The sequence below is a fragment of the Coenobita brevimanus genome, chromosome 95, assembly GCF_032717465.1.
Source record: "Coenobita brevimanus isolate Jiangsu-jjx chromosome 95, ASM3271746v2, whole genome shotgun sequence".
Lineage (NCBI taxonomy): Eukaryota > Metazoa > Arthropoda > Malacostraca > Decapoda > Coenobitidae > Coenobita > Coenobita brevimanus.
This window is the reverse complement of record NC_137048.1, coordinates 1,044,358-1,072,060: the sequence shown is the minus strand read 5'-3', so window position 1 is coordinate 1,072,060 and position 27,703 is coordinate 1,044,358. Positions and strand designations below refer to the sequence as shown.

Below are 27,703 nucleotides of genomic sequence, written 5' to 3'. Positions count from 1 at the left end.
GGTGAAGAAGGTATATCTGAGCGAATTCGAAGGAGGAAGGAGGCGAGGTAGGCCAAGGAGAAGGTGGAGAGATATGGTGGATGAATGTGTGAGGAAGAGAGGTTTGGAAATTGGTGAGGCTAGGGAACTGACAGGAGATCGAGCTGGCTGGATGAATTTTGTGAGAAATGTATGATCAGGGTTTTTGGCACCCCTTTTTAACGTGGCAGCGTCTGCATTGACTCTGTCAGATACGATTATGTGAAGCTACAGAACGTGGTGAATGATTTTGGCGTAACCGATAGAGCCAGGATTCCGGGGGCTTGAATGATGAGTGAATGGAAACGTGGCCCATTGGATTGGGCAATTTTGTGCTGTCTGGACATTGCTAGGCCCCACCGTGCCCTAGGGTGGGAAAGGAGGTCCGGATGATGATGATGATGATGATATATATATATATATATATATATATATATATATATATATATATATATACTGTATATATATATATATATATATATATATATATATATATATATATATATATATATATATATATATATATATATATATATATATATATATATATATATATATATATATATATATATATATATTAGATTTAGGCCAAGTGTGCTTGTGTATAATCATTAACTGTGAGACTACAGAAACAAACATTTGTTTTCCTTTTATCACCGACATTCTCGGCTCCATCTCACTGGCTTAACGATGCATACAAAATTTATTTCATGATGTATGTGGAATATAAATATTTTCTTGGATTACAAAGTTTAAAAATATAGCACAATCCTTGACATGCTCATCTCCATAAATTCTTCATCCACCCATTTTGATCAACAGTAAGTTATTTCCCTCCCTCTATTTCCACATGTCTGATTCACTGATTTATTTATATTTATACTCGTTTTCTGCCGCCTCCTACACTCACCTTCAGTACTGCAGTTTGCATCGTCTTCATTCCCTCTTTGTACACAGTCTGTCAGTGTAACCAACCTGTCTGAACGTTATCTTTCATTCCTTCATTCATCTGTGAACAGATTTACTTACTCCACAACTTTCATAAATCTCTATAATTTTGGATTCTGTCAAACATGGTAAACACACTTATATATATATAGATATATATATATATATAGATATATATATATATATATATATAGATATATATAGATAGATAGATAGATAGATAGATAGATAGATAGATAGATAGATATATATATATATATATATATATATATATATATATATATATATATATATATATATATATATATCCTCTCATCCACTGCTCACACTCTTTGATATTTGATACTTATGCCACTCCACCACACCCCGAATACTAATACAGCATTGTAGTTCTTATTCAGTGTCTGTTCTTTGGCTTTTCTTCCATATAAAAGTATTAAGTATTAACAGCAACATTTGTTTCCATTACTTCTATTTCTGTCAGTTTACACTTCAGCTTCTCCAACTCTTTTATCTTCTCTCATTTATCAACTTATTACTCACTGAGTCCCTTTTTCATTCAACAGTCATTATTCATTTTCTGTTTTCAAACATGTCGCTCACGAATATTTACAGATCTCTGAGACAGGGTGAAGAGATTCCTTTCTTTACCATCAAACAAAAAAGCATTATCCGGGCACGTCAGATTTGAAATACGCCACCTCTCTCCACTCATCACCAGCTTTGCTCTGATCTCCAGGACTCGTGTTTGTCGTGGGATATCACACACCCTTCTCTCTCTCCCAGCCTGATACTGAACCACAAACAAACATTCATTTACTCTTACACATTCTTTGTTACGATCATATACGGTCTTGACAGCATTCAGCAGATTAGCTTCCATACCACACATATGTACTCAGCGAGCCAGCCAATCCTTCTGCCCCATCAGGAATGGAAGAGCCCCAGGGTTAGGCTACTCACTCCCGACATTTAAGGTGGGGGTGACCAGCCTCATCCTTCTCTTAGTGTCAGTATGTATGCAATGAACTCCAACCAACCTTGGGATATGAACACTTATAGGTGCAATCGAAGTGTAGCGCCTTAACCTACTAAACCACCAGGCGCAATTTGCTCATATGTACCACTAAATCTAGTAAATGGTTTCCTGTTTTAAAGGAAACCATTTCTCTTGTCACGTAGTGTAAAGTAACCCGAAGGCAGCACTACATCGAGTGAGTGGATGGTTGTCGCCCATACATAACGCCTGCCATAATCCTTCCCTGTTCACTTTGTCATAAGCTTTTTTTCAAGATCTATAACAGCCATAACATTTTGCATTTGTTTCACAAGTTTTCTTCACTATCTATATAATTACAATTTTTATATTCTTATTTGCATAATAATTCCACATCGAAAATTTCCTTTCCATGTACTCATCAGGTTTGTTGGCATTCAATTAATTGGTCAATCATTAGATATCGACTGCCATTACAGATGTTCCAGCAGATAACCTGAGGTGAGGCACACTAGAAACAGTATGACCATCACATCTGTTACTTATTATTGGTTTTAGTTGGAAGGCTTTTGTTGGCTGTCTTTTTTTGCTAGTTAAGAGCAAAATATACGCCTGTCGATTACACATGAGTCATTACAGCAGTTAAGCACTGAGAGTTTGAGATTAGGATTTTAGAAAGGGGAAGGCACGGTTGAACTCCATCTCTCACTGTTGGGTATTTGTTGTGTGTAACCACTGTACTGGTAGTGGTTGACGATGTGTGGTGTTGTGTGTAACCACTGTACTGGTAGTGGTTGATGATGTGTGGTGTTGAGTGTAACCACTGTACTGGTAGTGGTTGACGATGTGTGGTGTTGTGTGTAACTCCTGTACTGGTAGTGGTTGATGATGTGTGGTGTTGAGTGTAACCTCTGTACTGGTAGTGGTTGATGTGTTTTGTGTTCCAGACGGCGTCACTGTCCCGGCTGACCAATGGGTGCTCTGGCCACATGAAGAAACTCTCTCCTCACCCCGTCCACCCCGACACACTCGCCTCCTCGTCCTCATCCACCACCACTGCCTCATCCAAGCTCAAAGGTAAGCCACTCACCACAGCCACATCAAGGTTGGGTGGAATGAAAGAGGAGAAATGCAAAGGGGAAGAGAAAGGGAAATGTAAGGCTAGGTGGAAGGGACGGGAAATGAAAGGAAAAGTACAGGTTGGAGAATAAGAAAGGATATCAGATAACATGGATGAAAGGGGGAAAGAAGAGAAATTGAGTTTAGGTCAAGAATTTGCCGTGGCTAAAGCTGAGGGTGAGACTGGAAGAAATGGAAAGAAGATCAAGTAGGACAGAAATAACTGATTTTTTGGCTTTCTCCTTGCACCTTCCACCTTGTTCATGCTTTCCCTTCCCTCTTTCGTACATTGCATTTTCTGTTCACACTATAAACTTTGCGTTCTATGTTGCTTAACCCTCAAAATATTTCCCTCAACTTGACACCAGATATGCAGGCACTAGTATATATCTCATAACACAATGTACAGGATGTGTCTGCTGGAGACATACACAGCTTCTCACTAGGAATATAGTTCCACATGATGTATATCCACAATCTTGTTGTCCCAGACCATCAAGAATTCTTAACATATGATGTATCTCAAACAATCTCGTTGTAGTCCAGACGACCAAGAATTTCGTGACTTATTCACACACGTGGAGTAACCAGCCTTAGTCGGTTAGTCCACGTGAATGGAAATCTACTAGACACTACATCACACACACACATCCTCTCCAGGCTATATATAATGTCGGAGAGACTCCCTTCAGGTTAGAAGGGGTTAGAGAGGGCCGGGGAATACGATCGACGGCGGAAGGCAGGAGATAGGGTCACCTAGGAGGCTTTGCCATCACGCTAAGTTACGCTGTAAATCATAATTCGATATAACTGTACAATAAACTCCGTAACCCCAGAGTTGGTCTGTAACTAACCTCACTTATGATACACACAGGGGGAAGGTGAGAAAGAGAGGCAGACAGACCTACCTATTCACTCTAGCCGACGACACACCATTTTACTAAGCAGCGACAAATTTAAGTTATACTGCGTCTCACGACTTTATCCTGGCAATGCTTCGACGATCTACAAGTACCTACGACTACGCTATCGAGAGTTATATCTGCCTCCTCACCGTGTTGTCTGCACCGGTCATTATGCGCATAGTGAACTACGTGCATTGTCAGGCAGTCCGTCTCCTCTCAGTTGTGACGTCATTTGTCATTTTCGTTATTAATCTTGGACAAGTATCATTAACTCATCATTTGTCGAAGCATAAATTTCACTGACCCCAATCCATCCCATGTAGGCTGTGATGTAACTAGATGTAATGCATTATTGTGTACGATGCTTTTTCTGGATATTTCTAAGGAATGACCATGTTTAAATATCCCTCACACACAGACTTGAAGTGATTCCAATAGGTCTGGTGACTAAACTACGAGAATAAGAACAGGACAGCGGAGAACTAAGATTCTGAACAGCATAAACACCCCTCTGCATCTTCCCCTGTGTCGATTACAATGTCTGATATTTTTTACTTCTTCTTTCACTCCACTCAACCACATTTGCTGCACCGTTGTTGTCCTATCCGTCTTCCCTCTAATTAGCATAACAACCCTACACTAAAAGTTCACCTGTTTGCTCCAGAAAACATACGACAGAGTTGGCAGAGAAGCTTTGTGACAAGTTATACATGTATGTGGTGGGAGGGGAGCATGTAACTGCAATAAAGAGTTTTTGCTAAAATAGTTAGGTAAGTCTGCAAGGAGAAACGGAGGAGAATGAATAGTTTTAGATAAAGGTGGAGTGTGTGAGGGATGGCTGATGTCCTGATAGCATTCATTATGTTCAAGGATGGTATGGTGAGAGAGGTAGGGATACTGGTCTGAGTTGGGAAAATAGTGATGCTGGGAAAGGAGGAGACCACCAAGTATACAGTGTTGACCTCAGACTCAGAAGTTCAGCCTTTCCTTGTAGTATTTGAGTTCGGAAAGCTTGTAAGTGAAGGAAATTGAGAGCGACTGTGAAAAATGGTGCTGTGATGAAAAGTAGTGGTGAGACAGAGCACAATGATTTGAGAATAGTGTATCTGAAGTATGATGTGGTAGGTGCGGGAGCTCACCATCCACTCACTGGATGTAGTGCTGCTCTGGGGTGTCTGCCCTTTCCTCTCCTCCATTCTTCTTTCCTTCCATCCTCTTCTGTCTTTCTTTCCTTCATTCTTTCCTCATCCTTCTGCCTACGGGTGACTTTACACTCCCTCTTCTGTCTTTCTTTCCTTCATTCTTTCCTCTTCCTTCTGCCTATGGGTGGCTTTACACTGAGTGACAAGCCAAATGGTTTCCTGTACACCAGGAAACCATTTGCTACGCTGGGTGGTGACCATATTACCAAATTTTCTCGCCTGGTGGTTTAGTGAGTAATTACGGCGCTCCAATCGGATTGAGCCAGTGGGGGTTTATATCCAAGGGGTTGTTGGGGTTTATTGCTCACGTAATGCCACTCAGGAATGAGTGAGACTGGTCACACTCATCTTAAATGTCAGGACCAACTTGCCTAACCCCGGGCTCCTACGCTCCTCATTGGGCAACGTAGGATTGGATGATGGATGAATGAATGAATGTATCTGGAGTATATTTAGAGAAAGTGAATTGTTTAAAATATTTAAGGTAGACACAGCAGCTGGTGGAACTGAGGGTGGTGTGTTTGGAAGACAGTAAACTGTGATGGTTGTAAGAGTATTTCGGAAGATTGCTCTCGGTAACCGTCAGCTGGCTTTGCAGCGCCTCGGATTAACCACAGTCATCAGTGAGGCCTGGTTATGTTTGGTTCAGAAATTACTTCATGTATCTCATTTTACTTTTAAATATATATAAAAGACTGAATATGTCACCTCCTGCTGGACTGGGTAACAAGAAGCATGCAGAGAAAAAAATATATATATAAAAAAAAGAGCCCCTTTTACTTTATTTATCAAACTTACCTTTGTCATTGAAGGAAATGATTTTACTACTACAATAATTTTTCCACATATACATGAATATATGAGTGGTGATTAGGAGAAATTAATTCCTGTCAACCTTTACTCATAGTATACAACTGTAGGACTTGGTGCTAGTTTTGTAGTCCTCCAAAGCGCTTATCATTCTATAGATTTGAGAGAGAGAGAGAGAGAGAGAGAGACTCTTAAGATGTGAAACAGAATTATATAATATAGCTATAACCATCTCTTCCCCCTTTCCATCAAGGTGAAGTGAGGGTGCGAGTGAATGAGGAAGGGAATGGGTGGATACTGATGCTGATATGAAGCAAGGGGGAGAAAGAGAGACACGAGAAGATTAAGAGAGATGTTGCTCTCTCCAATAGCTAAATACAAGGGATCGTGGGCCTTTCGGGCCTCTCGCACTCGCTCCTGCGGAGGGTTCTTGCGCTGCTATAATATATTTTAGTTATACCTGTGGGTAAAATATTCTACGGAGATCCTATGCCGGGCGCCTGGAGCAGCGTTTTTTGGTTAAAATGTGATCGGTCATTAAATACTGTAGAAGTTTTTCAATCGTGATGGGACTTAGTTTCTTCATATCAGCGAATTTTTTGAAATTTTTGTGCCAATTTTGGTGCGTTTTGAATTTGTAGTTTCAGCTGCCCAAAACACACACACACACACACACACACACACACACACACACACACGCACGCCCGCACGCACGCGCGCGCGCGCGCGCCTACTGTTATAGTATATTAGATATAAATTTATTTTGAGAGCATTAAAGCAAAGGAGGGGAAGGGTTAGGAAGTACGTAGAGGAGAAGATTCAAAGTAAAGGAAGTATGAAGGTGCATAGAGGGTAGGTATTTAATAAAATAAATGAGAAGCAATAAAAAAATATATATATTAAGCCACAAGAAGGTGAGAAGAAATAAGCAGAATGTGCAGTCACTGAGAATATGATTGCGTGAAAAGAAAGAGGGCGTTAAAAGGCATTTTTAATGGCACAGAAGGACTGGGAGGAAGGTAGGTAGGTATGTGAGGCAGGAGGTACGTATAGCAGCGTGGGCATAGCAGGCTGGATGCATATTCCCTAATTCTGCTGATGTTCGGCACCCGACCCGGTTTAGGTTAGGTTAGGCAAGGTTAGGTTAGGTTGGGATAAGATAGGTTAGATAGGGTGTTTTGTAGTACCTTTTGCCAGGATATGCACTGAGAAGAGTTAGAAGAGAATCATGTGGTTAGTTTGTGAACTACGATACGAGCGTCACCTACGGCTCAAGCAACTCCCAAGAGGGCCGAATAGCAACAGACATCGGGAATATGCGGTCGATACAGTATTTGTAGTTCTGGAGAAGCCAAGCACAGGGCGCACTACTGGCCGTGGGAGTAAAGGCTCATGTTAGTTTGTTTATATATAGAGGCTTTCCGGGATGCTGGTGATATCCTGCCCTTCGAGGCTGGGCTCTGGCTCTCCTGCTGGTGCCGCAGTGTTTTAAGCCAGGAAATTGTCCGGCACAGTATCAGATCACGCAGCCCTTGTAAAACTAATCTCTCTTTGTCTACTGCTTATGTTAAAAGTGGTAATTAGCTTGTTGCTTTAATTATTAGAGAGACTGACAGACAGACAGACAGACAGACAGATGCTAAGTAATTAATTCATCCATTACTTTTTTTTTTTTTAAGCTCAAGTTGCAAGTTTCGGAAACGATATTTTAAAATTCCTGTTTCCTTTCTTTCCTTGTGAATATCCTTTATTATTCTTTTGTCATCTTCACCTTAACTTTTGGCTTTCCTAATGTGTTGCTCACCTTTGTGTGTGTGTGTGTGTGTGTGTGTGTGTGTGTGTGTGTGTGTGTGTGTGTGTGTGTGTGTGTGTGTGTGTGTGTGTGTGTGTGTTTGTGTGTATGTGTACAATACTTACCGCCTTTTGCTTCCTTTTCCAGTTTCTTATAATTTTACGTTGTGTAGTCTCCTTTCGAACCCCTTGCCTTCCACCTTCCTTTTCAGACATTTGCCTTCACCTCTTACATATGCTTTGTCGTTGATCAAAAGTTTACACGTTTTCTCCATCCCATAATTTCCTTTTCCCTCATTTATCTGTATATTCTTCCTTTCCTTCTTGTTGTGTCCATATCTTTTCATTCTTCCAGTTACTCTTGTGCTATATTTTGCAGGAATTATGTTCGTACGTTTCATGAGTTTATTTCCTTATATATCATGACCTTTTAGTTTAACTTTGTTCCCTCAAGTCTGTCATACCCTATCCCTCCCTGCCACTCCTCTCCCCACCTTGTTGTCACTTGTCCTGCCTTGAATTATTAAACATCATCCCCGTGTTGCCCTCCTCTTTCACACTGTTTCCGTCGCTGTTTATACCTTTCCTTAATTGTTGTTCTTCCTCTCTCCAAATACAAACGCCTCATTTTGCCAGTCCAGCATCCTACCTAGCTGTTAGTCCTTCCCGAGTGTACGAGTATTAGTTATTTCTGGATGGGGTAGTGGGAGAGGCCACGGATATATTGATGAAGCTGGGAATATCGAAGCTAACATCCAAGAACGTCAGCACACACTGCATCAACCTATTGTGTTAGTAGTAGATGATATTTGTTTTTGTTATTACGAGAGGATTTTGTCCATTTAAGGAAAATAAAGGGTGTGACTAGAGGGTAAGAGAGTCGAATCCTATAGTATTGGTGAGGGGATGTGATGGCTGCAGCATTCTGCACTTGTAGTGAACCAGTCTTATATCTGATAATTTATGTCCCCAAAGAGATCATCAGTGAAGCAATGGGTGGGAGGGAATTATTGGGAAACGAAAAGAGCAGGTAGGAAGACAGGTTAAAGGTAGTATGTAACTGGTATGGACGGAGGGTATTAGCCCACAAGAGGTGATGTACGAAGTTAGGTGGTCCCATATGTACGATAGGAGAGACGCTGGGTCCCAGAATACAGGCTGTCTAGCCTATGTCAATAGGATTTCTAAAAATATCTGCATCTCACTTACCCTTTCTTACTTCCTTCGTTCTTCTGTACGTTGATAAGCTCAAAAGTGCATCACTCTTCTTCCCTACGGAACAATCATTTATATTTATTTTTCTTCATCTTCTTTTCTGTTTCTTCCACACAAAATATATTGTCCTCTTACTTTACACAATTGTTTTCTCACCTGTGTTCTTTTTTCCTTAGTCTTCAAGAAGTGCTTTTCCATTGGTTTTGCCAAGGTGTTACAATTTAGATGAAAGAGCATATCTAGGACTGGCCTAGTCAATCACGCTTAAGTATTTTCACATGCGAGGTGTTTCACTCTAACCAAGTCCCATGTGGTGGAGCAGTGTGGCATTCTAAGGATTTTCACACGCAAGGTGCTTCACTCTAGTTAAGCCTCATATGGTGTTTTACTTGAACTAATCCCCATACGGTCCCTCATCTGTTTGCTACTTCTGTACCTGTTCACTTTCCGCCTCCCTTCTCTCTGCAATTACTAGTTAATTTTTTGTTCCTTCTCTTCCCTTTCTTTCCTTCAGATTTTAACTTTTTTTTTTTTGTCTGCCAAAGTTTTTCATACTCCTTTCTCTCTCTCTCTCTCTCTCTGTGTGTGTGTGTGTGTGTGTGTGTGTGTCTCTCTCTCTCTCTCTCTCTCTCTCTCTCTCTCTCTCTCTGTGTGCTGTGTGTGTGTGCGTGAGTGCGTGTGTGCCCTATCCTGTGCTTTTTCTCCAACTCTTCACACTTCATCTTTATTCTCCATTTTCCTCAACTTTCTCCATCAAAGCACATTCTCTAAGCCTTTCACTATTTCCCAACCCCTCATCCCTGTTCATAACGTCAGGTTGTCTCAGTTCTCCCTTCACTTATTTCATCGTCAGTGCTCCTTCCGCATCGCCACCTTCATCACTTCATCTCGACTTTCCACATCAATACATGACGTCTCAGCACTCCATCATATCCCAGTTCTTCACCTTTCCCAGTACTTCCCCTTTACTTAGTTCTTCCCTCTCCTGCTTCCCCGCCAGTATCTCTCCCCACCCACCCTCCCACCTCACTTCTTAGCAGACTGCCAGGATTACTCATAAATTTCCTCACGTTTTATATTAAGCGTGTTATTGTCCGTCCCAACGACCGACATTCAATCTTATTCTCACTAACCAACAGCTTGTGAATAAACTGACTGTACGTGCATCACGGCCGAGAAGGGCTGCGGTGTTCATTGTATCTAGGAGTTAAACACTTTCTTTATTCCTAGTTTGCTTTGTTTGGAAATTTTCTATTTGTTTACAATTACTTTTCACTTACCTCTATACGGAGTGGAAAATTATAAGTTCTTCTTTATATTTCATTTCGTATGGGCAAACGAAACTGAGAGAAGTGAATAAGTCACTCCACGATATCCAAAAAGGAAGGCTGTAAAAGTGTTACAATTATGTAGTACCACAATGTTAGTACAATATTATAAGTCATACAATTATAGCACAATTCTGTATTACCAGTATCATCATACAAGTTAGGTGAAATATTAGACATTACTAAAGTGATAACTCAAATATGTAATGTATAACCTAGCAGTATTACCATTGCACAATTATATGCGTACGTCTGTTGTACATACACGTCTTACAAAGTGTTATACAACAACCATTGCATTTATTCAAATATGTATACAACTTGTTTAAATGTATTATTACTGAATAATCACTATTTACTATGAATATTATATGTATACAATATTCATACAATTATGTTACTTTTAGAATATTATGTATTTCACTTAATTAGCTTATAAGTTCATTATGATATATATATAATATGTATTAATATGTTATGACTATTAAATGTCGATGGTACGCCATTTTTGCGCGGCCGAGCAGTATGTAGAACTACATATTATATAGATAGATAGATAAATAGATAGATAGAAGCAGGGAGTCAGATGATGAGAGGTGTTGTGTCTGCGAGAATCGAGCAATGCTAAACATGCTTACACTGAGGAAAGCTGACAACAGCGGCCAGTAAGGAGATGATGCAGTTAGCTGTCAGCAGTCCTCTCGTGAACAAAGACCTAGTCCATCCACGAGGAACACACGTGACACACCCCTGCTACACCAGAATTTAGGAAAGAGAGCTCAGACGGAGATTAGCCAAAGAACAGGGAGGAGGAGAAGGAGACAGGCCTCAGAGGAGACAGGCAGGAGGTCAAGAAGAGGGATGACCCAAATGTCACTACATGACAAAAGTACCCCGTTAGTCGATTATGCTAACAAGAGAATGCTTGAAATTTTACTAAGGTAAAAGAATGTTCTTTTCACCTCTGATTCAAAGAAAGAAAATCTCATAAACATGCCACCATGTTCTGAATGCGTTTGGTAAATGCCTTCAATTTGAACAAAATTAACTCCCTACAGTACATCAGAGCAATTCAAGTACTTTAGGAGCAGGACGGGATTATGAAACTCAGATTGATTGAAGGGACACATTTATTTTAGCTCCATTTTCTCCTCTCTCTAAACACATACACATAGAACGGAAGGAGATATTCACAAATAATATGCTTTTGCGTTTTCCGCTAAGCACATAAATAGAAAGAAAAATGCAAAATTGTCTGTTTTATGTTTATTTGCTTTTTGCATTCCTCCTAGTCTGTCAAAGGGCCAACGAAAAACGACTCAAGGGCCGAATTAGGCCCGCAGGTTGCCAGTTGAATAGCCCTGCCCTAGAACATCAGCAGCCAAAAAAAGTTCTACGCTACACCCCCCCCTCCCCTTCCCACTACTACAAGCCACCTTCCATTCTGTTTTCTCACCGCCTAACAATTTGCTTTTAAGATTTCTTCAGAAATGAGGGGTTGTACTTAACTGTCAACAAACTTAGGTTACTGTGATATTACGCAATCAAATGTTTCAGACATCTTAACGCTGCAGTTGTAGCAAGATGATGCTAGGGTGATTTTAATCTTATCGTAAAAGATGTCATAAAAATTTAAAAGCAAGTTTAAACAGAACAGAGTGATTGCCTTCAGAACCGACACCATTCATGTGCTATTGATTATGGTATTGTGTATACCACACCACCCTTCACCCATTAACAGTTTGCCCTAACCTTCCCTATGACATCACTTGCGTCTTCTACAGATATGGCTGTCTAACTGGCATTTCTTCTCTTTCGTTGACTCTATTACGTCTTCTACTCCAGTCCATTTCCTCATCCAGGCTGATTCTTTCCTATCGCTTAAAATGATTTCTAGTTCGCTTTATACCTGTGGCGATAGTCTGCAGGTCAGTGAGTGGCCAGCGTTCTTCTTCTTCTCCTTCTCCTTCTTCTTCTTTTTTTTTCTTCTTCTTCTTCTGGTGGATTTGTTAAAAGGAGGCCATTGGAGACGTAAATGTGGTACCAAGTATGGTTATTTGGCATGGAGAATCCAAATCTGCCATCAGCTGACACTTGAGGTGGCTCCACCTAGCGACAAGTTTAACAGAAGTGCTTAATCTAACCCTAATGAGACATAAAAGAGCCTCGCCCCAGGTCCCAGAGCAAATGTACTCTTGTTCCATACCTCTCTGGGCACGTCTTCACTTTCTTTCCAGGAACTCGTTCATTGTCCATGTCTTTCAGCCATAATTCATTACAGGAAGAACGTATTAGTTTAAAATTTTCCCTTTAAATATAATGGTATAGTGACCTTAAATATGTTATTTTGTCCACCAGACGCGCTCCAGCCCAGCTTCATACGTAGACTTGTTTCAGATTCGATGGACGGGTTGGTGTGTACCACCTGCCCTAGGTATACAAATTCATCAACAAATTCAAAACTTCATTTTTTTTTTTTTTCTTAATTTGAGCCTGGTTATCAAACATGACTTTAGTGTTCGTCAGATTCATCTTCAGTCCTAAGCAAAGGCTTTCCCTGTTTAGGTCTTCTCTCATCAGTTGCAGTTGTCCGCCTGAGTCACTAGAGAGAATTGTCATTTGTGAACCTAAAGTTACTCATAAATTCATCGCCTACTTTAATCCCTTTATTACTCCAGTTCAGATATCTAAATACTTCATCTAAACATGCTGTTAACAATTTTGGTGAGAGAGTATCGTCCTTTCTTACACTTTTTTAAACTGGGATTTTCCAGTATCTGTATGGAGCTTAATGATAGCTGTTCCGTCTCTGAATATCTAATATACTATAGCAGTAGGCGTGTGTGTGTGTGTGTGTGTGTGTGTGTGTATTTTGGGCAGCCGAAACTTCACATTCAAATCGCACCAAAATTGGCACAAAAATCGCAAAAAAATCGCTGATGTGAAAAAACTTGGTCCCATCACGATTGAAAAGCTTTTACTATATTTAATGAGCGATCACATTTTGACCAAAAAAAAATGCTGCTCCCGAAGCCCGGCATAAGACCTCCCTAGAATTTTTTGCCCAGAGGTAGAACTAAAATAAACTGTAGCAGTAGCCGTGTGTCTGTGTGTGTACTTCGGACTTGCGTTCGGACAACTTGGGTTCCATTCCCGAAGCTGCAAATAACACGATCAGTTAGTTAGCTGTAAAAAATCCAAGTGACAACATAACCCTAGAACAGCACATAAATGCGAGAGCCCTCTGCAGGAGCAAGTGCGAGGGGCCCGAAGGGCTCACGAGCACTCATCCAATATACTATAGAACTAGCCGTGTGTGTGTGTGTGTGTGTGTGTGTGTGTGTGTGTGTGTGTGTGTTTTGGGCAGCCAAAACTACACATTCAAATCGCACCAAAAGTGGCACAAAAATCGCAAAAAAATCGCTGATGTGAAAAACTTGGTCCAATCACAAATGAAAAACTTTTACTATATTTAATAAGCGATCACATTTTGACCAAAAATCACTGCTCCCGAAGCCAGGCATAGGATCTCCCTAAAATTTTTTGCCCAGAGGTAGAACTAAAATAAACTGTAGCAGTAGCCGTGTGCCTGTGTGTGTACTTCGGACTTGCGTTCGGACAACTTGGGTTCCATTCCCGAAGCTGCAAATAACATGATCAGTTGGTTAGCTGCAAAAAATCCAAGTGACAACGCTACACTAGAACAGCACATAAATGCGAGAGCCCTCCGCAGGAGCAAGTGCGAGGGGTCCGAAGGGCCCACGCGACTTGTGTGTTCCTATAATCCAAAATAAATCTCACCTATGCCTTGTCTACAAATTGCACTCAACACTGCTGTTTTTCCTACCGAGCTGAAGGCGTTTTCGTAATCAAAGAACGCCATACATGAAGGTTTCCTGTATTTTGTCTTTCTCAGTTATTTGATATACTGTATGTATGTGATCGATGGTTGAGAATCCACCTCGAAAGCCTGCTTGTTCCCCAGCCTGGCACGTCTAAAATTCTATTGATCTTTATGAATAATTTTTATATAAATGACAACAGGCTAGTTGGTGTTCTTTCCCACGTATTCAGATGCTGCTGGGACATTTCTTTCTCTGAGACAATTCTTAAAGAGTTTTGATAGTTTTTCCAGGGCAATCATTGTGCATCGTTTACTTAATCTACTGTGATACTGTCTTCTCCAGATGCTGTACATTTTTTCATACTTTTCAAAGCTATTTTTGTCTCTTCTACAGTTAAGGCTGGAATTTCTGTTGATGTACTGGGTCTCCTGCGGCTCCTGGTCTACCGTCTGAGTTGTATAGTTGCCATAGAATGCTTCCACCACTATGCTCATTTCTTCCCTATTATGTGTTGTTTCAGCATTTGGTTTCTGTAAAGTATATTGTATCATCTGACTCCTCTAGCCCTCCTCTTTGCTGTGTTTATGCTGAATTTATAGAAGGCCGGATGGGCAGATATAGTGAAAGCTCAAAAAAATATGGTAAGATATTGTTTGCATGTAATTAAAAACAAAAACAAACAAAAAAAAGGTTTGCCATGGCTATTAATATTCACTGAGGTGGGTTGGAGTGAGGCAAGGTGGGGGTGGGGGGGTGAGATTTTTGGCGGGAGTGTGGGGCAGGAGGCGGCGATTTCCTGATTTGCATAAAAGAATTACCAGGAACAGAATTCTCAGCGGTTCCCCGTCCAGTGTGCAGCATCACTTCGCTTCATTTGTATCGGCTCCTTATAAAGAGTTGTTGTTGTTGTTGTTGTTGTTGTCTGCGTATACAGTAAATCTGCCAGAGCCAATTAAGTTCATCTCGACAGCACTTCCACAATACTGTACTGTAACATCTCTTTACTCGGGTTAGTATCAACTATGCCCTCCCTCCTTTCCTTCCTCACACACACACACACACTTGTGTGTGTGTGTGTGTGTGTGTGTGTGTGTGTGTGTGTGTGTGTGTGTGTGTAAGTTCGATGTCGCCCATCCATATACTGTAATTAATTTTACTTCTCCGCCGCACCATATATTTAATATAACTGAATAAAATGGTAGTTATGCGTAATATAATATAAGAACCAAATGTAGGTTGTATTTTAATTTACTTATAATAAATATTTTCTGTTATTAATGTTGACAGAGTTACAATTACTTATAATAAATATTTTCTACTATTAATGTCGACAAAGTTACCAATATAGGATCGGTAAACAGATGTCTTAAGAACTGCAACAGACATCACTGACCTAAATATTCGGTCACGTTGAATATTTTGTACACTTTTGCACAACATGTTGCATTTGGCAGACTGCATAAACATGTAAATGGAAGACGAATGTATTCCACAGTGACAGCAATCTTTTAAAATTGAAGGCCATTTGTTTTACGTCCATGAGTCGTGGGCTCAAAGACCTCGGTTACAAGGTGAACAACCCATGTTATGTGCTATTGTTTTCCGACTCGAAATGTAGAAAATAAGGTCATGTTGCTGTTTCAACGATTTGCTCATTACAGTACATCCTTCAGCTGCCCCTCACCACTCAGATGCCTTTAGTTTGTATCGACGTGTACATCTTTTTTTTCTTTTTTTTTCCATTAAATGTCAGAACCTGTTACTGCACCCGCTCATTTTTTCTTTTCTTTTTTTTTCACAATAAGTATCTGATAGCTTCACAACACAGCCACTACCACTGTGCCGCCAACACTCATTTTTTGCCCAAACCGACACTGACTTCTCATTCCATCAAATCATTCGTTCCTACTGATCTATCTATCTATCTATCTATTGCCAGACGCCTTAATCCCGTAAGGGGTGGCCACAGACAAATTGCCTCCATGTCGCCCTGTCCCACGCTATTTCACTGCCCTGTTTGCAGCTCACACCCCCATCTCTCATATACCTCTTACTGATCATCCTCCTTTTCCAGGCTAATCGTTTATCTTAGGCTATTTTTTTCCTCTCCGTAATACTCAAAGACACTGTATTCCAATTTTCTTTTTTTTTCCCTCCGTATTTTTCTCTTCATATCTTGCTTTCGTATTCCAGAACCTCAGCAGTTTTTTGCTTGTTTTCATAGCCATAACTTCCCTCTCTCACTACTCACTCAAACTTTCCTCTGAGTTTGTTGTAAGCGCCATGTTGAATACGAAAAAAAGGCAATGCATCTTTCAGTCTCTCCCTCCCATCCAGCTAGTTTAAGTTCCGCTTTCCTCATTACCGTTTCATGAACACAAATAGACTCAGTGGTTATATAAACGTCACACATCATTGTTGTTAAAGCACCTCAGCCTGATGCAATCCACAGTCATCCCATCCCACCTACACCCATGACTTACTTACATGCCCAGATCTTCATTATTCTTAGCATATTCACTCTATTTTAAACATTTATAACACTTTCCATAGTGCCACACTATTTGTCATACTCATTATCTGTGTCCATCTTTCTCAACGTACAGTACTTTGCATACACCTGCCACGCACTTTAAAATAAACGTTCCCAGATTTTGCCCTAATATAGTGGTCTGTGTCCTGAATAAGCCTGTAAATCTCCAGTCTCCTATATATCCTGCTGATATACTAAAAATATTATATCTTTAAAACTCTCATCCCCACCCTCCTTTTTTTGTGTCGTGTTTGCCTGTGCACATAACTACGCTACATGTGTTCTGTCAGTCTTTAGGGACATAGCGCCTGACGATGAAGCCTATAGTGTTTCATTATATTATACATTTCCCTCCTTTACTTGTCTCATAAGTTAATCGAGCGTACTTTCATCCTTCACTTGAGTTTTACATTTCGTTCTGAGCACGCTTTCCTTACGTTCTTGCCCTCCACTAAGGTTTACCTTCTCATCTTCTTGTATCGCAGACTCCCACGCCAAACAAACGTCCTACCTCAGTCGTTTCAATCTGTTTCATATATAAGATTTTTAGTCACTTACCATAGTACAGCTGTGCCTCGCCTTGATGTGTTATCGAAACTCCATCAACTCCTTCACTGCCTACCACAAGTGCGCTCGAGTTATCATTAATTACTAGTACTGGAGAAAAATGCACACACACACACACACACACACACACACACACACACACACACACACACACACACACACACACACACAGTCCTACAGTAGTGATGACGTGAAGACAGTAGAGTCATCTCATTAGCACTCAAATAACTTCCGAATATTTGGTACTGTGGTAAAGGGACTGTATACCAGCACCATGGTAAGCACTGGCTATACCACAGGTGAGGGTGGCAGCGCTGGCGTGCGAGGACGGGTGTGGGTGTGCGTGGCTCTGGTGTTGGCGGGCGTGGCTGGCGTGGGCGTGGGCGTGCCCTTGGCCCTGCGTGTGGACCCCGGGGCTTCCCTGCAAGAGCGACTCTCCACCGCCAAGTCATTGCTCAGGGACACTCCACTCGTCGATGGGTAGGTGCCTGGCTAAAAACGCGTTTCAGGTCTTGCCCGCGCCACCCATCACGACTCAACAACTCATTCTTGCCTCACTACCAATAACAGTTTTATTTTGTATGTCAGGGTGCAGAGTCGATCTGTCAGTCTCCTCATGAACGTAAAACTCTTAGTTACTGTATGCACGGAACGTATATTTGACCAGTGTATTATTTTTTAAAATGACAAGAGTAAGAGTAATTCTGTCGCTGGCAATTATGCCCTCGTGGGAATGTGTGGCGGCCAGACCAGGCACCAGGCGAAGAAGTGAAATACCGGTAAGCAGCATCCACGACAAGGTAAGTCCTCTCCTAACTTGTGGCGCCATAGTGCCTCACTACATAATTTTCAAGACTTTATTACTTGAAATCTTCCATGATTTAATAATACTAGTGGGTGCTTTTCATATTCATTTCTACAACTGAATATGAAAAAGAATATTATTTTCATTTTCCTGATTTTCTTGTAAGAGATGGATATGTATGATAATTTCTTTTAGGTGGGCGGTCTGCATCATCATCATCATCATCATCATCATCATCATCATCATCACAAACTTCTTAAACTAAAACACATGATGAGAATTATTTAGAAACGGAAAAAAAGGCTGAGGACCTAGCAAGCAGATCACCCGTAAACTGGGCCACACATCCATTCACTCATCACACAAGCTTTCGAAATGTTTCACTCCAGCCAAACGATCCACACAAAATTTCACTTTACAACAGACAGACAATCGAAGAAGCGAAGCGACGTTGTGGTGTGGACGTGGAAGTGACCCAAGCTTAAAGTGATGGGATTGATAGATGTATGAGAGAAAGCGTGTGAGTTCGGGGGGAGGGCGACCTAATCGCAGAGAACACGATGACATCGGGAAAAAAAAAAATTTGACCACCCCTTTCAGGATTAAGGCGTCTGGCTATATATGGACAGATAGTTTTTACACAGTCAGACTTTCTTTGTGCTAAATAAAATGACATCCAAATACCGGAATAAAGACATTGGAAGATAGTCTGAGTAAAATCATCTGAAGGTAATCTTAAGGACAGTCGTTTCCTGACAGCCTTAAATATAGCCAGCAGTGGGTTTATTAATCGCCAAAATATTAACTGAGGTAATTCTCGACCCTGTCTTTGCTACTGAATTCTTCACGCTGAATATAATATATTATCTGATGACAGCCTGCTTAAAATCTTAAGCTTATTAGATCAGAAGAGTGTGTGTGTGAGTGAGGTGGAGGGGAGTAGGGGTAGAGGGAGGCAGAGAATGAGGTGGAGGGAAGAGATGGAGAGATATACGAGGAAGGGAGGTGTGAGTTAGAGGTAGGGCAGCATGACAGAGGGCAGGGTAACATGGTGATCGGGATTAAGGTGTCTGGCTGTAGGTAACTAGCTAGATATATAGGTCTGTTTATTGCCTTATCACAATCAGATACAAATTCACTCCCACAGGATCCCAAGGAAAAGAAGATACGAGACAGAAACACAGGATGAGTTGTAAGATTGGAAACACAGGGGAAAATGTAATGCTCTCTCTCTCTCTCTCTCTCTCTCTCTCTCTCTCTCTCTCTCTCTCTCTCTCTCTCTCTCTCTCTCTCTCTCTCTCTCTCTCTCTCTCTCTCTCTCTCTGTTCTTGTAAGCAAACGAGGTTGGCTGCAGCTGCTGTTTCTGCATTATTTGACTTCTGTTCATTGCCTATGATGCGTCGGGCTAAGCTTCGTTGATTCTCATTTAGACATCTGAGTAGCTGTCTAAAAGATGGTGTGTTTGGTAACGCGTCGTTCCTTCTTGGGAACATCTTCAGACCAGTCTGATGGCGGGTGCGTTCGTTCCTTCGTTCGTAGATTTCCTGCACCTATAGTGCAGGCCGGGCCATATATTAGCCCGGTCAGTGGGGTATGGGCTGATTAGAAAACAGTAAGGGGGGATGACAGGGCCTGGGGATTGCCCAGCACACACGGCCTGTCTCCTGGCTGGCATTGTGGTGTGTGTGATGGCGGTGCCGCAAGACCTCATTATGCTGCGGCTGCCGACACGTGTCAACACGTGATTGGCTGGCCAAGAGCGTGTGATGGAAGGTGTGTGGCTATCTCACTGGTGGAATGAGTTAGTCCACAGATGTTTGTGTCTTTTGCATGTTGGAAGGATTTGTAAATCGTCTACTTGTGAGTTGATTGTACGTTTCAGTTGGGACTCTCGTGTGCTATTAACAAAATAAGATTTTTTAATAATGTCAGTTAAAAGTCCATGGGCAGAATCTGTTCGTTTAGGTTGGCTACAAACACTGGATATCCGACAAACATTATTCTTTACTAGAGTGCTGTTGCTTTGTACTGAAAATGAACCTCTGCTGGTAACCCAAATTTGTGGTCATGGCGTCTTTTGTTTGGAAAACAGGTAGCAAACCATTTTATTTTCTGTCTAATAACGGTTACCCTACGCTGAGTAAAATCACCAGGCAGTACCTGGTACATTAGCCAAGGGGTGACTCTATGGCCTCAGTAAAACCTTCTTTATCAACTGCGTTCTCAAATATACCAAAACATATAAGTATATCAGCTGTACATTCTAATCTTTATTTTCAAAGTGTCTCCCTCTTCATCTGTCCACCTGGGCCTCAGCTCGAACTTCTTATCTCAGTCACGGTCTCAAAAACACCCAAACATCATTGAAATATCGCGACGCACAGATTAATCTGTCTTTTCAGTTTTTCCTTCCTTAAACTTTCCATCCTGTTTACCTTTCAGATAAGACGTAGTGTACAATCTTGGCTCTCATTTACTAACCCATGTAAGTCCCGTCTCTAAGCTTCTAATCCCTCATCCCACGAAACTCATCATCCGGGATTCCATTTTTATTATTATTATTATTTTTTTTTTACGCAAGTTTTTCTCACTCTCACTCATTCTATTTCCCTACTGACAACAAGCACTGTAGGCAGAGACGTGACCCATATTTATTTTAAGATTCGCCTCCGTAAGCCTCCTCAAGTAGTGACAGGGCTGGAAAAACTTCACATGAGTTCGCGTCCCTTCTCTGCATATGACGTTTATTTCTTTGTTCTTATACCCTGTACTGCTTCTCCTATGCACTGTAGCCCCATTTCTCAGGTAAGACTTAACCCCTTCAGTTCGAGGGCATCTTTCGAGCCGTCTATTATTAAAGCTGACAGGTAATTTAATTCAGCTTACGGGAGACTTTGTAAATCAAAATAAGGTATAACTTCACCTCCAAAAAGTCTTCACATTCAGAAATCATTCCTAAATTGAATAAAACCATCCAGAAAGAGTAGGATTATAATATATATATAAAACGTCCTTTGGTTGCAGTAGTTAAGAACTCACTTCTCTGTATTCCCCCACTCCTTGCAATAAAGCCTTGTCATAATAACTGCTCTGTGTAACAATCCTTCCGCCTCTCATTTCTCTTTATTCCTTCACTCCTTCCAGTAACGCCTTTTCATAATAACTGCCCTGTGTATCACCCCTCCCGCCTCTCTCTGCCGCAGCCACAACGACCTGCCGTGGAACATTCGGAAGTTCATGCACAACCGCCTGCACAGCTTCAACTTCACGGCCGAGCTCAAGAAACTTCGGCCGTGGTCGAGGTCCTCCTGGTCCCACACTGACCTGCCCAGGCTGAGGGAGGGCATGGTGGGGGCGCAGGTGGGTTGGACTGGAAAGGTTGGTCGGGGCTTGCGTGGGCTAGGTTGACGGTGGATGGTGGGAGATTAGATGGGTTGGGTTGGGTTGGGGGTGGATGGTGGGGTTTTAGGTGGGTTGGGTTGGGGGTGGATGGTGGGCCTTTAGGTGAGCTAGGTTGAAGGTGGATGGTGAGGGTTTAGGTGGGTTGGGTTGGAGGTGGATGGTGGGGGTTAGGTGTGTTGGGTTGGGGTGGGTGGTGGGGGTTTAGGTGGGTTGGGTTGGAGGGTGGATGGAGCTGAGAGGCACGGTGGGAATGCCCGTGGGTTGGACTGGCGTGTGGTTAGGTTTAGGGAAGGCAAGAATAGCCTAGTATAGGATAGAATACGTTGTTATGTTACACTTGGCTAGGTTGGTTTGACTAGTGTGGAAGTGAGTTTTTTTAGTCTAATTTAGACTGGTCTGTTAGATCACTGGAGGGAAGATAGGTGGGTTTAGGCTAGTCTGGGTTATTGTGGTAAGGTTAGGCTGTCTGTTAGGGTGAGGTTAGAATTAACTGTGGATGAAGTTGGTGTGATCATCCTGGAAAGGGAGCTAACTGGTTAGGGCAGATGCGTCAGGAGAAGCATGATGGTGTGCCAGGGTCCTTGGGAGAGAGACTAGGAGTGTCTTTCATGTTCCTCTTTTCAGTACGTTAACGTCTTTCATATTATATCCTAATTAAAGCTGGATACCATCTTTAGAGGAGCACCTTTAGTGAAGTAGTTAACTTTAAGGTAATTGCGTGTGAATCTTGTTCCTTGGTCGGGCGTTGCCCTTGCTTTGGCACTCCATGTGTGATTCTTCCTTTCACAGGACCCACTTTTACACCAGGCTTAATATAGATGTCTGTGAGAGACCAAAGGCATCCTGATTGTCCTGGATTTGAAAGTTGGCTGATCAGCACAGGTGACAAGAAATGCCTGAAGATGACGATAATTAGAGTGTGGGTGACAAGTAGGTTATGGTAGCGATGATGCAGATGACAATGATGACGAAGACGAAATAGACAAGACGAAGACTGCAAAACAGATGTGAGAGAATAGGATGGGCTACGCCAATGAATCCAAAGAGGCCTGGATCCGGTGGGTGGCTGAACCTTGCTTCTGTCTAAGTGATGTTGGAATGGCGAAGGTTCAGTGACTTCAATAGAAAACTGAAGTTGGTCCCCACCAGCAGACAGCTGAAGAAGACGTACTGCTGCATGGATGGCGTATGTGACCGTACAGCCTTGCATATACTGTAGCCAATACAGGCTGTAAATATACCTTATATCGAGTGGATGAATAGTGAAAGGGAAATCAAGAAGAAGAAATTCCTTAATTCCTGGAAAAATTACAGGATGTGTTCTACTTATAACTTTGTCTACAATACAAGAAGTAAAATAAGTCTAGTCTTTATGAAAATATTCAAGCTAACATTCAGTAACATTCATATTCTAAAAAAGGGTTATAATACAGTATCCGGGTATTTTAAAAAGTTGCTGTACTATCTAAATAAGGCATCTGTTCATTCATAAGCTTAGTTTCGAAGACATTTGGGGCTGTAGTGTCCCAAGTAACGGTGAGATTACTGTTCCACAGAAGTGACAGAGACCTCTTGATGTTTAGGCTAATACTGATGTAGGCTGGTTTGAAGTAGATGTTAGTATGGCTTGGGACAGCACGGTAGGCTCTGTGTTTTGTGTCTTCCCACGTGTGCACCTGACCTAATTTTGCAGGGTGGTCCTCCACGGTGCTAATTGCAGATTCATACTTTGTTATTTCTCCTCTTGTATCTTTTCTTCTTGTGGATCATGTGACAGTGTTATATGAGTATGGCGGTGCTAGTGCTACCAGTGTTAAGAATATATTTTACACAAAGTATAATCGCGGAGTCCACCGAGGGCTATTGCAAAACTTCCACAGAGTAAAATGAAAGAAAAATCTGTCCCCCTCCTTTGATCCCAGGTACGCGAATATTATGAGGCAAAAATGTATCTCCTGCCAGAAATTCACGTACAAAATTTCAAGATGTAAATAATAAACATATTGAGCTCAAGGGGACTCAGTACCCGCACACAGCCATTACATTCCCTACTCTGTGCAAAACCTGCCTCTGCCACCTATCTCTAATTTGGCAAGTTTCTAAACACTCTGTTTTAAAACTTGTTGCCATGCATAACGAACAACAAACAAATCAACAGTGACATTGAAGGTGGTTAAAGATTCGGTGCCTCCGCTATGATGGTATTAGTACTTTGTTTACAAGTTGGTTATAGCAATCTGGACTGCAGATGATAAATTATTGAACGATGTGCTTATACTAACCTGATTTTCTCTTCCCTGTGAATTACTTGTATGTATACAGTCTGAAGTTTGACACAGATCCAAAATGGCAGCGCAGTACAGTACACAAGAGTTTGGGGGGCAAATGCAACGAGCTCAGAGGGAGTAGTGGGTTAAACATGAAGGTCAAAAAATAATGAATGCAAGAGTTATTAAAAACTGTCACCAGAACTGCAACAGACTGTCACGTACAGAAAAAAAAATCCAGGCGACCATAACCTCTCCGACTGCCAACAGCAAGTCAGAGGTAAATGAATGCAGTGTTCAGCACACGCCTAAGAAAACCAGTGCTTGCTGGCAGGGTCCATGTCCGTGGATTGACTTGTAACACCCAGAAAATACTTGTCTTTTAAGCTCTGGAACCTCATTATGAGCGTCATTTGCGTCTTAATGACTACGGCAGGGGGGTGGAACTTGCTGGGAGTTTTAAGAGCGGGGATTATGACTGGTCGACGATGTTTAACAACAATCCAGTGTTTCACTTTACTGAGATCGTGAAGGAACACAATTTTCGTCACTGAGCTACAGAAAACTCAGACCAGTGTGTGGATAATCAAAACATATCAATCAGATCTAGCGACATATTCTCCGAGGTTGTAACAGCCTTCATTTTAAGGGCAAAATGAATGGCGAAAAATACTCGCAAATGATGCAGTCTACTGAGTGTGAGTGTGTCCAGTCATCTCGCTGTGGGAAAAACATGAAAATTCTTCGCTTCATGCAGGACGGGACGGTCCTCACGGTGCAGACATTAGGCTGTACACTCATGGCGGCACTATCATTTCACAATGAAATGGATTAGAGGACATGGTATTTATGAGCCAAATCCCTGCAGTTTGTGTTTCACATTTTGATTTTTTTTTTTTTTTCCTGTGAGACGAATCAAGTATATAGCGTGAAGTCAAGCTGCCTTACAAGCTAGGATGAGTGAGTAACTAGTGTTCTTGCAAACGTGCTTTAAAACATAATGTGATTATTGGCGGCTAATAGACCAGTCCGAATAAGAAAAAGCGTTGACAATGATTGAGTAGATGAGAAGCTTTAAAAGGTAGAGTAGAAATCTTTCATTGCACGGTTGCTAGCTACATATGCATAACCTTTGCTAGATCCACCTACTTCTCTCTCTCTCTCTCTCTCTCTCTCTCTCTCTCTCTCTCTCTCTCTCTCTCTCTCTCTCTCTCTCTCTCTCTCTCTCTCTACGCAGTGTGTGTGTGTGTGTGTGTGTGTGTGTGTGTGTGTGTATATATAAATATATATATATATATATATATATATATATATATATATATATATATATATATAAAACAGTGAATGGAGAGAGACTGGAATTGGCGAGAGAATTTAAATACCTGGGTACAGTGAGAGAAAAGAGAGGAAAACGTGCAAAAGAAGTGGAAAGTAGAATGACACAAGGAAGGACAGTTGATGGTGCTATGAAGGCCTTGATAAGGAACAGAGGCTTAGGTGTTGCAGCTGTACGAGGCTTACATAAAGGAGTGTTAGTGCCAGCTTTAACATATGGATGAGAGACCATGGTGTGGCATGAAAATGAAGTCAAGCGTAAGAGCAATGGAGATGGGACTGCTGAGGAATGTTTGTGGAGTACAGAGAGTGGATAGGATATGAAATAATGTGATTCGCGAAAGATGTGGAGTGAGGAAGTCTGTGGACACAAGAATCGAAGAGAGTGTTCTAAGATGGTATGGTCATGTGGAGAGAATGGACAACAATAGAATGGTGAAAAAGGTATATCTGAGCGAATATGAGGGAGGGAGGAGGCGAAGGACTGTAGGTCAAGGAGAAGGTGGAGAGATATGGTGGATGAGTGTGTGAGGAAGAGAGATTTGGAAGTTGGTGAGGCTAGGAAATTGACAAGAGATTGAGTTTGCCGGATGAATATTGTGAGAAGAAGCGCATGATCGGGGATTGGGCACTCCTTTTTAACGTGACAGCGTCCGGATTGACTCTATCGGATACATTTATGTGAAGCTACAGAACGTGGTGAATGTTTCTGGCGTATCAGACAGAACCAGGATTCCGGGAGTGCGTGGTGAGCGAATAGAAGTGTGGCCCAGTGGATTGGGAAAATTTGGGCTGTCTGGACATTGTCACTCCTCACCCTGTCCTAAGGTGGGAAAGGAGGTCCGGATGATGATGATGATGATAAATAAATAAACATATATATATATATATATATATATATATATATATATATATATATTATGTGTCCGACTCTGGGCATAGGCTTCACAGCCAGCTCTCAAGGCCCAGTAGTCCTCCTACATACCATACACCTCTCTACATGTCACCACTTCGGCGCTAAACACCCTCCGTCCATATTGAATACATGCTAGGGCTGTCTCATACAGGACTGGTGTATTGGTATTAGCGGGGGTACTTTTATGACATGTCGGCGGGTCATCTGGTAGATCAGGAAAGTCTGCTTTTATGAAATTCAAGTCCTTAAACTGTTCCCTGCCCCAGCCGGGATTCGAACCAGGATCCATCAGGACTGGCGGCCGCCTCTCCACCGATATATATATATATATATATATATATATATATATATATATATATATATATATATATATATATATACACCCCCTGGGGGTAGGGGGGTTTTCAAGAATACTCCCCCAGTATCCCTGCTTGTCGTAAAAGGCGACTAAAAGGGTTGGCGGAGGGTTAGTGCCCCTCCCCGGAAAACAACTAACTAAAAAAAACAAACAAGAAGCCTCGGACAAGGACTGACTAAACGACGACGACCCAGGACCGGACAAAGGACTTGGTAATGAGTACATGGAATGTAAGAGGAGCGAATGATGAGGTGAAAGAGAGAGAGATTGTCCAGGTGCTTGAGGGTGCGAAAGTGGATGTATGTGGAATAACTGAAACAAAATGGAGAGGAGAAAGTGTGAGAGAATGGGAGTATGGATGGGGTATATGTGCAGGAGTAGATGAGAATGAGAGGGCAAAGGAAGGAGTGTGTATAGTTGTGAGTAAAAGATAGAAGAAGAGCATAAGACAGTATGGATCAGTTGGGTCAAGGATTGTGTGGGTAAAGTTGAAAGTTGGAATACAAATGTGGGCGATTGTGTGTGTGTATGCGCCAACGCAAGATCGTGCTAGAAGAGTGAGAGAAGAGTTCTGGACAATGTGGAAGTGTGCATGGAAAAGTTTGGAAGGAATGAGAGAGTGTTTTTGATTGGTGATATGAATGGTAAAGTTGGTAATGTGAAGGTGGATGGAATAGTTGGTGAGTGGGGTGTGCCTGCCGAGATAGATGAGAATGGGAGTGCGTTAGTGGACATTTGTGCTGGGAGGGGGTTGGTGATAGCCAATACCCTCTTCAGGCATAAAATGAGCCACAGGTATACATGGCGAGTGATGAGAAGGGTGGGTGGTAAACTGAATGAAAGGAAGGCAATGATTGATTATGTGTGTGTGGATGAAAGGATGCGAAGATGTGTAAAGGATGCAAGAGTGTATAGAGGTTGGGGGAGTGGACTTTCTGACCACTACTTGGTGGTGGCCAGAATTAGGATGCAAGTGAGATGGAGGAATAGAAGAAGGGAAAGACGAGAGGAAGGAGTAGTTGCAAGGAGATTGGAAAGGTTACAAGAGGATGAGAAAAAGGCAGAGTATAAGAGAGAAGTGGAGGAACGATTGGGCAAATATGAATTGGAGCAGATGGGAGACGTGGAAGGTGTGTGTAAGATATTTACAAAAGAAATATGTGCAGCATGTGATGTGGTGTGGGGAAGGAAGAGAAGACGGAGGGGGGTGCAAGGAACAGCGTGGTGGACTGAAGAGGTGAAACAGGCTGTGGCACAAAAGAAGAAAGCATACAATGAATGGGTGAGAAATAGGGGCGTGGAAGAAGTTGAGAGGCGGAAGAGAGAGTTATATGTGGAAAGG

At 41.8% G+C, this 27,703-nt stretch overlaps 1 protein-coding gene across 1 annotated transcript in view; it reads left to right on the top strand.

The window, feature by feature from the left end:
- The window catches only part of LOC145413169 (dipeptidase 1-like), a 46,050-nt gene that overhangs the window by 3,315 nt on the left and 15,032 nt on the right, over positions 1 to 27,703 (top strand). The window contains exons 2-4 of the mRNA XM_080282895.1: positions 2,911 to 3,040; positions 17,578 to 17,758; positions 21,287 to 21,443. Coding sequence (XP_080139021.1) covers positions 2,911 to 3,040; positions 17,578 to 17,758; positions 21,287 to 21,443 — 468 coding nt within the window. The remainder of the gene's footprint in view (positions 1 to 2,910; positions 3,041 to 17,577; positions 17,759 to 21,286; positions 21,444 to 27,703) is intronic.